Here is an 11,693-nt window from a genome sequence, read left to right as displayed (position 1 = left end):
CAAGGCTCAGCTCGACGCAGGGCTTACGGCTCGCGGTCCGTTTTCCGTTTATGAACGTTTGCTCTGCTTTTGAGGGCGCTGGCAGGCAGCACCCGGTCGCCGCGGACACGCGTGCCTGTCCGGTCGGCCGGCTGTTCTGGACGGACTGGTGTTAGGACCCAGGAAGGACGCAGCAGCCAGGAGTATAAATAGAGAAGCAGAACGAAGTTTGAGGAGAGAGCCTGACATCATTCCCTCTCCACCCAGAGCTGGGGCCGGACGGGGCGTCAGCCTGAGTCAGAGCGGGAGCTGGGCAGCGGGGCGGGCGGGAGCTCGGGGACGACCTTCGGAGCCGTCCAGCTCCGCCCGCGTCCAGGTGAGAGACGAGGGTCCGAGGGTCCGACTGCCAGCCTGGCTGCAGACAGACAAAGACTCCGGAAAGGAAAGCAAACACGGACGGCCCCGCGGGGCTCTGTGAGCTGCGGCCAGTTGGGGACCGTCCTGGAAGGGCGCCGATCGCTGAGAACGCTCAGGTTCGGGGACGAGGAGGAAGACAGCCGCCGGCTCTCCGGGACGGCTGCGTTTCACGCGCTAAAGAGAACCAGATTTCTTGCTTTCCGGACCCTGTGAAAATGTCCCTTTCCCAGGGAAGTGAAAGTTAGGGAGCACACGTTGTCACGGACGCTCAGGAATTGCACTCGGATCGCCTTTCAGCCTCCGAGAAGCCATGAGGAAGCTGCTGTGTCTGTGCTGGGGGCACCCCTGGCTGCTGCTGTTTTATTGCGATTTTCAGGTAACGTCTCTGGGCGGCTCTCTGGGCGCCTGGACGAGCCCCCTGTGCCGGAGGCTGTCCCGAACGTCTCACGGTGTGATCTTTGTGTGCAGGTGCGGACAGTCTACTCCAGGTCAGTGGCCCATCCAGGTAAGGGGACGCTCTCCCTCCCTGCTCACCGCCGTCCGCTGGTCCCCGGGCGCCGAGGTCCCCGCGCGCTTCGGCTGCGCGTCTCCGTGGCCAGCGGAGGGCGGCCCTCCCGCGGGCCCCCCGTCCCCGGCCGGCTGCCCTGCCCTCCGTCTCCTGGCACCCTGCTCATCCTGGCACCAGACCTCGCCGTCGCCGGCCGCGGCGGCCGCCCAGAGGCCTCTGGCCCGTGGCCGTTGCCATCTTATGATGGAGTCTTGGCTGCCGCCCTAACTTGTGCCGTGTATCTTCATGCAGACTCCCCGGGGCCGGCAGGGCTCTGTCCTTTCTGTCACCGTCCCAGCTGGGGCTCACTGTGCTTGGGCCGTGGTGCGTCCTCGGTCTGCAAGCTGACCGAGGTGTGGTCCCCGGGTGGTGCGGTCGCGTGGCAGGTGCAGGCCCGTGCAAGGCGGGGGCCTGGTGAGCGGCAGGAACCCCGGCGGCCGCCTGCGCGTGGTCGAGGGGAGCCCGTCGAGGTCCCCGAGACCTTGCTCGAGAGCCGTGTGAACGACGCCTGACCCACTGGTGAGCCCGCCTCCGACTCGGAGCTGAGGGGGGGCCGCCTGGCTCCTACCAGCCACTGTCACCAGCAGCGCGGCCCCTACGGGCACCGCTGGCATCCCCGCGCGGCTGCAGCGTCTCCCTCGCGGGTGATGCAGCCGGGCCGGTGCCCGCCTGGACCTCCCGTGTCCGCGGACGGGGTGCCGCCATTTCTCTTGCACCCAAACGTCCAAGTTCACTCTTCCGTTGGAAAAGGTGTGAGGGCCGTGAATTTCCCCGTGCTCCCCTTCTCCCACCAGAACGCTCGCGGAAGGAAAACGGGGCTCTGTGGCTCGGGCATCTCAGTGGAGGGCACGCGTGTCCGCCCCGAGGCTCTCCCCTCGCCCCCTTCCCACTGGGGTTCCTGCTGGTTCTCCGGACGTGACGGGAGGTGCGGCGGTGGGAGAGGAAGCTGGGGGGAAGTTTCCAGATTGAGTCTTGGCCACGTCACGTCCATGCATGGATCCACGCGTGTGCACGTGTCCAGGCCCATCCACATACGTCCACACCCGTGCACACACCCCCCCCCACCTGCCCACACCCATGCCTGTGCACACACATGCACACGCGTGCACCTGGACCCTTGACCCTCCCCTGCAAGGAGGGTTTGGATCAGTCTCTGCTCCACATGGAGACAGGGTCCCTCTCACGCCCTAACTCCGGGCGGAACCGACCTGGTTCTTCTCCAACTAGTGCCACAGGGAGATGACGGGTGTGCAGACGAGGGGACGCTGCAGAGCAGGGCGGTGACCACGCAAGCCCGCGTGCGGAGCCAAGGTGCTCGGCCGTCTCACCGACGTCCACGCCCACGGCTTCCCTTCTCGTCTCACCTCCCGCGTCTCGGGGTCTCTCCTGCTCTGCTCGCCCCTTCTTTGCAAGAATCACACGGGGGTTTGCTTGTGGACGAAACCCTGCTGCTTGTGCTGTCTTCCTCCGCCTTATCCCCCCTTCTTCCTGTGTCTGTCTGCCTCCGTCTGTCTGTCTGCCTGTGTCTCTCTGTCTCTGTCTGTCCTTCCCTGTCTCTGTCTCTATCTCTCTGTGTCTCTGTCTCTTTGTATGTCTCTCACTCTCTCGGTCTCTCTCCACATACCTATGTCTCTGTCCCTCTTTCTGTGTGTCTGTCTCTATCTCTCTGGCTCTGTTTCTGTGTCTATCTCTCTTTCCGTGTCTGTGTCTATCTCTCTCCGTCTCTCGGTGTCTCTGTCTCTCTCCCTACATCCCGTGCTCGGCTCAAACCCGTTTTCCCGCAGAAAAGCCTGGCTGCCAGCTGACTGTGTGGCGCCTTCGCCGGGAGGCCCCCCCCCCCCCCGCTCCTGCTTCTGGGCCCAGGCCTGCAGGGTCCCGGGAGCAGCCCCAGAGGGAAAGCCCGTCCCCTGCACCTCTCAAGGGCGTCCACTCACTCAGGACACAGAACACAGGCCCGAGCCTGTTCCTAGAGGGCAAACCTTTGCAGACAACCTAAATCTCCACCCCTACGGGGACAGCTGTGTCAATTGTAGCATTTTCTTCTCCGGAAGTCTGAGCAGGAATGTAAAAATCTTGGATGTGAACCTTGTGCGGTGCTCAGAAGGGTCCTCTGAGGCGGCCTCTCTGCCCTCCTGCGGACGGACACCCAGAGAGAGCGGGTGGTGTGGCCGAGGTCTGCAGGGCTAAGAAGGCAGTGGTGACCTCAGGAACTCACTGCGGGGCCGGACACGTAAGGAGACTATTTGGGGACGACAGGAGCGTGGTGGGTGCAGGGCGGGAGGTGTGCACAGGACTTTAGGTGAGTCTCCGGGAGGGTCCCCAGCCTGCCCGGAGCCTGGTCTTCTGAGCCCCAGCCTGTTTGCACCACAGACCACACCAGACTTTTCTTTTTCTTTTATTTATTTACTCAAAAAATTTTTTTGATGTTTATTTATTTTTGAGAGAGAGAGAGAGACAGAGAGACAGAGAGACAGACAGAGCGTGAGCAGGGGAGGGGCAGAGAGAGATGGAGACACAGAATCCGAAGCAGGTTTCAGGCTCCCAGCTGTCAGCACAGAGCCTGACGCGGGGCTTGAACTCACAAACCATGAGATCATGACCCGAGCTGAAGTTGGACGCTCAACCGACTGAGCCACCCAGGCGCCCCCAGACTTTTCTTTTTACGGTCTAAGCAGGACTAGTGAGCCCTCCCTGTCTTGTGGGGACCTAGCACACTGCCTCGCGTGCAGTAGGCACCCTCTGTGCTGTCGGTCGGTCATGAGAGAGCCGAGTCAGCGAAGACAGCTGGCGCCAGATTTCAGCTCCCAGGTGCGCGGTCATCTGCCCCGTGTGCCCGCACCCGCCCAGGCAGCTCCCTATCTCTACCGTGTCCATAGGTGTTCGGTTGTGTAAATAACCGAAAGGCAACTTGCAATCATTTTGAGCCTTCGTATTATCTGTGTCTGTGGCCGCGGACTGTCATTTTGGAGAGATGACAGCGTGCTGCCATTGAGCGGAACCCGGAGGCTGTCCGGCCCACGTCCCCATTTACGGCTGGTGACGGTGAGGCCCAGAGAGGGGAAACCGGGCCTCCCGCATCTGAAATTTTTCCTCTGGCCACCGAGTCCTCGCTGGCTCGAGAGTCCTTCCTGGCCGAGGACAGTGCTAAGAAGCGTGATGGTTGATAAATCTAAATCCATCAATGGCATCAGCCAAGAAATGGCAGGGCATTTATGCAACATTTACCAGCGTGCCTTTCACAGATAACTTTTGTAATGAGGAAAAGGGACCTTAAAAATCTCCCGTATCCCGAATTTCCTGGCCCAGGGGACACAGAGCGGCTGGTTCCCGCCCAGCTCTGGAGGCCGGGTACCTTACCTCACCGGCCCTATTTAGAGGTCTGGGAAGCCAGAGCAGATGATTATAGTGATTATAATTCCCTGGAGTTACGTACTAGGTTTTATTTTTTTTTTCTGTGCAAATCAATAGTTTGTTCCCTTTATATATTTTTTATTGAGGTATCATTGACATATAATATTATCTTAGTTTAGCCATACAACATAATGACCCGATACTTGTATATATTTCAAAAGAGTCCCTGAAATATGTTGAGTTAATGTGTGTCACCATCACGGTGTCATGTGGCTGCAAGGGACAGTCAGAATCGCTAGGTCACAGCAGAAACTATCATTCATCTTCCTGGTGCAAAAAAGGTGTTTATGATGGAATTTAAAAAATAATGTTTGTAACCTATTGAGTAAATGGAAATTTGACAAATAGAGATGGGGGGATATATATATTTTCGTAATTACATACATATATATATATTCTTTCTATGTTTATCCATTCGTTTATTCATTATTGCATTTCATCATGCATTCTGCCTATATAGTTCTTAAAAAGTTATTTGCTAAGATTACAATTTTGGGGAGGATCCAAATGCAAAAATCTGGATTACACAGGCACACAGGCACACACACCCTGTTTTAGCCGTGAGAATGTGGTACGCGTAGAACACGGTGTCTGCACGCGAGACTCAGACACAGGAGACAGACAACAAACAAAAATACTCGACTAATAGTAAGTTCCACAGGCAAAGCAATAAGGAGTCGGAGGGCGGCCGTCGGGGGCCCCAGTGGGACTCCGGGCGGGTACTTGCCCGCACAGCTTTGAGGGATTGGGGCTTCGGCTCAGTGACGCCAAGAACAAGTCCTGGGGCAGAGCTAGGCGTTCGGCACCTGGGAGAGAAACTGAAGAGGAAGAATGAAAGGTTCTCTCTCTCTCTCTCTCTCTCTCTCTCTCTCTCTCTCTCTCTCTCTTATTTAGGGCCGGGGCGTGTCGGAAGTCCCATAATGAGCCACCGTATCCCTGGACTTGCTGTCGTGTCTAACTGGACACACAGTTTTAATGAGGTTCATCTGGTGGAAAGCAGGTGCTCGTGTAACTCGGAGATGTCAGCCCCAGAGTGTCTTATTCCCAAAAGAATGAGATTTTCTTGTTTTGATGACACTTTTAGGGCTGTGGGTTGTTTACGCCCTAGGGTGTAAAGGGGAACCTTCCTGTTGAATTCAGTTCTTGGGTACGTCTTATCAGCACCATGCAATGTTTTAATTAAGATAACCACTTTTTTAAAAAATTTAATTTTCTTTTTTTCTTTAAAGTTTATTAATTTGAGAGGGAGAGAGAGTGGGGAGGGAGAGAGAATCCCAAGCAGGCTCCACGCTGTCAACTGTCAGCTCCAACCCACGAACCGTGAGATCACAACCTGAGCTGAAATCAAGAGTTGGACGCCCCCGACTGAGCCCCCCCCAGGCTCCCCAAAATAACCACCTTAATTGCTAATATTAAAATTTGGGGAGATTTCCAAAAAAAATCTGCGAAATCTGGGTCTCTAACCTCCCTAAGAGTTCACAGACCTCCCGCCCCGGAGCGGCTCTCGTCCTCGGGACACACGATTCCCAGTGGACCGCAGCCCTCCCTCCCTCCCTCCCAAGACCCGCAGCCGACACCTGTTTCCGGCACCTGTTGCGGAATTAGGCAGCCCGCCGGGTGGGTGACCCTCGGGCCCCCGCGCACATGACAGCTCGCAAACCCTCCAGCGCGGACTTCCAGTCTGCTGGTTATAAGACGCCAGGGGCGACGACGCAGTGGGGCTTTGCCCTCGTCTGAAGCACGGCGACGGAGGACAGCAGGCCCTCTGCGGACCCCAAGCCCCCTTCTCCCACGGCCTCTTGCTAGCTTAGGGGGTCTTTCTGTGTGAACAAGACCACCGTCGCTTCACTCCGTCAGCCCCTCTGCCCAGAGCGGGTGGTGGCCGTTTGTACACGGGGATGCCAGGGAAGGATCTGTCATCCACGGGGTTTATGTTCTGAAGACGTGGGTTGTGAAGAATCTGTCGCACCTGCCCTTTGCGCTACGGCCGCGGTTTCCTTTTCTGGTCCTCCCCCGCCCCCGCCCCACCCCAGATGAATTGACTAACAAGCCAGCGATGTTTCCCCTCTCCAAAATGAATATCCTACGTTTTGGGGTGGGGGGAGTTTGGCAGAAACAGAAATGGGTAGTTTTGACTTTTGCATTTCTGAGCCTCCATATTGCATTGTTAGAGTCGCGTCGTTGCCAGGGGACATCGGCGGAAGCCACAGGTCTCCGAATTTTGGAAGTTTTTAAAGGAATACACGTCCCGACATTTGACTAGTACAGAAATAAAAAGGAACAGAAATCTCCCTCTTACATCTCACGTCCAGTGTTCCTCATTTTCCTCGCCCCTAAAATACTGCTATCAGTTTCTAAGGGTACCCATAGTATCCATGCAAAATCTCTCTCTCTCTCTCTCTGTCTCTCCTTCCCTCCCTCCTTGCTGGTGGGACAGCTGGGTTTTCCACAAATAGTTGATAGTATCACATTTTTCTCTCAAGTTGATTTTTTTTTTTTTTTTTTTTTTTAACAGTATAGCTTGAGGAACATTTCCCGTCGACACATGTGTCCCAGCCTGGTCACTTCTCCTAGTGACACCCTTGTCTATTACGTAGATGTTCTGTACAGATTACAGCCCTTCTGCTGATGAGCATGAAGCCTCTTCCCACGCTTTTGAGATATACATATATCTGCAAGAAATGTCCTCGTACATAGCTCTTTGATCCCGTGTGTGAATCTGTCTCTAGAGTAAACTCCTAGGAGCAGAATTACTAGATCAAAGTGCACTTAAAATTTGTATGGCTATTGCCGTATTGCTCTCCGGAAAGGCTGTAACTTCCACCAAAAGCACAGTGAACTTGCTGACTGAGTACATCTAATGGTCTGTTTGTCAGTCAGCCGGGTGGGCTGGGACAGGGTGGCTCACTGTCGTTTTAACATGCCTCTAAAAATTATGAGCGACATCTTTTCATATATTTAAAATAATTTGCATTTCCTTTCCTTTGAACTGCCTGTTTATGTCCATTGCCCCAGTGTTCTGTTGGCTTAAATTTTCTTAATAGTAAACATTTTAATGAATACAATGCATTTCATACAGTTCTTTAAAAAGACATCGGTACATTTCTGACCTATGTATTACATAAACATCATTCTCCTGTTCAATTTAGCTTGATTTATTTTTACATATGGAAATTAAAAAAAAATTTAATGTTTGTTATTTTTGAGAGAGAGAGCGTGAGCAGGGGAGGGGCAGAGAGAGGGGGAGACACAGAATCTGAAGCAGGCTCCAGGCTCTGAGCTGTCAGCACAGAGTCCGACGTGGGGCTCGAACTCACAAACTGTGAGATCATGACCTGAGCCCAAGTCGGACGTCCAATCGACTGAACCACCCAGGCGCCCCTTACGTAGGGAAATTTTAAAAATCCACATAATCAAATTCATTACCTGGTTTTCTCAGAAGTTTTCATTTTTTTTTTTTTAATAATTACATTTATAGTTTGATCCTTCTGGAAATTGAGATGGTAAGGAGTGAGTTAGGGATCTTGAGTTTTTTTGTAGGTGGCTAACTGGCTGTAAAACCTTCTGTTGAGTATTCCTCTTCTGGTTTAAAATAGCACTTTTATCATAAACTAAGGTTTCACATGTGCTTGGGGATATTTATGGGTCTTTTCCATGGAACTTTCTATTCATGTGCGGTTGCCAAATTCTCTTTAGAACTGTGTCTTTACAACAGGTCCTAACTGTGTGCGAGCGCTGGCCCCCCACCGTCCTTCGCTGCCCCGCTCCTGGCAGGTTTTGTTGCTTATTTTTGCTTGTTTAGTTTTCTAGATAAGCCCCATAATGAGATTTCTCTCACACAAAATCTCTCAGCATGTTTACAACAGATTTCCTCATATTTATGTATTAATTAGAGGGTTGGTTGATAGTTTTATGATTTTGAGTTTTCTTTTCCACAAATAGGTTAAATTCTTTGTTTATTCAAGGGTTCTTGTACATCCCTTGGTATTATTTTATTGTTTTCTTTGTGAGAATTTTGTACAATTCTTACTCTTTTGGACCTCAACGTCTTCTTTCTGTCGGCTGCATTTACAAATGAGAACTTTTCTCCCGCCTCGTGTTAGCGTTAGCGTTGGAACACAGGGACGCTATTTATCGACTCTTCGCCTGTCACGTCCGTATAAACCTCCCTACTCAGATCTTTCCTTACGTGTAAGACTGTTTCACTCACCAAATTCTCTTCTTATTCGTAATGGCGTTTCGTTTTTTCGTGAACAGTCACACCTCATTTGAAAATAAGGATCGTGTTATCTCCTCTTTAAAAATAGTTTTACGATGAATAACGCAAAGACTCCTTTATTCATTTTTCTTGTCTATGGTCTGGCAGACACTTGGAGCAGATGACTGTTAGTTGGTCCCCTGGACCATCCTTTCCCCTTCTGGGAACTAACCCCAGAGAGCTGGTCCAGGAGCAGATTGGAGCCAGGTGAGGGGCTGGGTGCCTGGGGGTGCGCCCCGCCTTCGCAGAGGGACTGTTACCCAGACCCCACCAGGGAGCCGGGATAGAAGCAAATAAATGAAGTCGTTCACGTGGCATTAAGTGGGATGAGCAGGCAGGCACAATCTGTCTGCACAAAATCATGTCCACTCAAAGTACAAGGGTCACAAAGGAAATTCTGAAGTGGTTAATTGTTACTATGCGGGAAGCAGGATGAGAAGAGAAAGACTGGGATCCGTCTCAGGGAGACTGGGAGGGAGCATCGCACGCCAAACCAGCCGGCCGGGCGACTTCTGCGGAAGCACCGACCCCTCGTCTCCACAAATAGGCTAATGATACAATTACCTTGCCTTCGTTGTTACAATGAACTGAGGAGGTGTTTGTCGAGAGCCTTACATGATGTCGACAATATTGCTGTTGGTGTCCTCCTCTTTTTAAATCATTTTAACCTGATTGCTTTCTCTCGCCTGGTTGCATCAGCTAGGTATCACAAAACAATATAAAACAATAGTGGGATAACGGCCATTCTTGTCTTTCTCCTGACCTGCCTAACGGACACGCTCCTTGTGGGGCCCCACTAAGCCTGGTGGCTATTAGTCCCTTCGGTTCAGAGGTGTCTGCTCATTTGTACTTATCACGCTTTCTCATGTCGAGGAGATGGTCACCACTTTCTGTATATATATATTTAATGTTGATTTATTTTTGAGAGAGAGAGAGAGAGCGAGAGACAGCGTGAGCAGGGGAGGGGCAGAGAGAGAGGGAGACGCAGAATCCAAAGCAGGCTCCAGGCTCCGAGCTGTCAGCACAGAGCCCGACACGGAGCTCGAACTCACGGACCGCGAGATCATGACCTGAACTGAAGTCGGACGCTTAACTGACTGAGCCACCCAGGAGCCGATTTCTGTATTTTAAGAGTTCTTTTATTTTTTTTTATTGTTTATTTTTTTTTTTTACATTTATTTATTTTTGAGAGACAGAGTGAGACAAAGTGAGAGTGGGGGAAGGGCAGAGAGAGAGGGAGACTCAGAATCCGAAGCAGGCTCCAGGCTCTGAGCTGTCAGCACAGAGCCCGACTCGGGGCTCGAACCCACGAACCGTGAGACCGTGACCTGAGCCGAGGTCGGACGCTCAACCGACTGAGCCACCCAGGCGCCCCTTAACACTTCTTTTTAAAACCAGGAGTGTGTTGAATGTATGCAAATGCCTTTTTAATGAATCCCATAGTCCCTGTGATACAGTTCCTTTTCCCTCCATTCATGACATAGAAGGAAAGCATTTCTTGCCTCCTAATGATGATTTAACATCTTTATTCTTTTCTTCCCCCAAGGGTTTGAGGTCTTGGCTTCTGCTTCCCATTACTGGCCGCTGGAAACTGTGGACGGGATCCACGAACTTCAAGACACGACTGGAGGTAGACGCGGGTGGTGAGGGTACCTGAGGCCGCAGGGACGGGTCGGGCGGGGGGCTCCAGGTAGGGCCATCGGGGAGGCAGACAAGGACAGCTTCCACTGGGAGGCCAGGCCAGTGGCGATGAACACACGTTGTGGAGATCCCCCCAATCATCGTTAACCCAAAGTATTTTACTAGAACTTTTATATATTTTTGTCATTGAAGGACAGAGCTTAAGGTTCAAACTCTTATTAACGTGTGTGTGTTTTCCCCAGTAACCATAAAACAAAGCCGTGGTTGGAAGCTCGAAGCTTCAGATGGTGCATCAATCACACGTAGGGGTCTAGATGTGTGTTTTCTAGACAAAACTGGCCTCATCTGCATGTCTGCCAAAACAGGGGTCCATTTGAGCTGAGTGCTGGGACTAACACGTGTGTTCGTGGGGTCACCGTTTCATTCACAAAGGTACCCCCACCTACCATCAGCTTCCGCACATGTCACCAGCATCTCCCTCGAACAGACCGAACATCACTTAAGATGCTCCCGTGGTCTCTGAGTCCATGGAAAATGAAGTCTCTATCTGACTCAATTCAGACATTTGCCGTAAGGAGAAACCCCAGATGTGTCCGAGCTCTTTATTCCGTTCCAGCAAGAAACTTCTTCCCGGTAGAAGTTTTGAGTGGCTTGGATTTTTACATTAAAAATTTTATTTCCTTATCGTTCTTGATTATGTCAAACGGCTGATGTGTACGGCAAGGGGTTTACTGGGCAACCAGTCTAGCACATGCCCGCACATTGCTGATTATTGCACTTTCCAGACCCGCACACTGGCATTTTCCTGATCCCCTGAATTAACGTGCTGCCATAAATTGCCACCAGAGATTCTAAAATGTTTCCCTTACATTTGCAAATTGAGAGGCGTTCTAGCTGGAGCCTGGGCGGATGCGCCGGGGGTGGAAGGACCCACCTGTGCAAGACTGCCTCTGGGCACCCAGCAGAGAACACACTGCTGCTCTGCTTTCTCTCCAAACGGTCTGCGCTGCAGGGATAAGTCCCTGGGAAGTCATTATATGAGCAGCTCAGGTTAAAATAAACTGCACTCCACCCCCACCCCATCATTATCTCATTTTATTTCTCAGGCCCTTTATTTCAAAGCCTGTGAAAAGTGGAAGTTCACTGTTGACATAATTCATCGTCCAGGTCACAGAGACCAACATTTTAGCAGTTATTTCAAATGATAACTGTATCTCTCTCCTAATGTCTCAACACACCTCATTGTTGTGACCAAATCAGTAACTTTGGGCATCTTGAACTCCTTCACCGGCGAGGAATTCTCACCAAGCAGTGCGATCATGGAGACACAATTACGCTGGGGCCAGGGTGTTAATTTCCCTGAGATTCTGTGTGTTCCTGTTTGCCCCGAACAGCCGGATGGTGACGTCTTGCCGATGCTTCCCCAGACCATTCTTCACG

General features: G+C 52.0%; 1 protein-coding gene across 2 annotated transcripts in view; it reads left to right on the top strand.

Annotated features, from left to right (window-relative positions):
- Positions 1-231: 231 nt before the first annotated feature.
- Positions 232-11,693, top strand: part of ADGRD1 (adhesion G protein-coupled receptor D1) — a 124,441-nt gene continuing 112,979 nt past the window's right edge. For both annotated transcript variants that reach the window (XM_042961810.1, XM_042961809.1), the window contains exons 1-3: positions 232-772; positions 865-901; positions 10,159-10,242. In XM_042961810.1, coding sequence (XP_042817744.1) covers positions 707-772; positions 865-901; positions 10,159-10,242 — 187 coding nt within the window. In that variant the 5' untranslated portion in view covers positions 232-706. The remainder of the gene's footprint in view (positions 773-864; positions 902-10,158; positions 10,243-11,693) is intronic.

The sequence above is a fragment of the Panthera tigris genome, chromosome D3, assembly GCF_018350195.1.
Source record: "Panthera tigris isolate Pti1 chromosome D3, P.tigris_Pti1_mat1.1, whole genome shotgun sequence".
NCBI lineage: Eukaryota > Metazoa > Chordata > Mammalia > Carnivora > Felidae > Panthera > Panthera tigris.
Note: the sequence above shows the minus strand (reverse complement) of the source record. Positions and strands in the feature narration are given on the sequence as shown.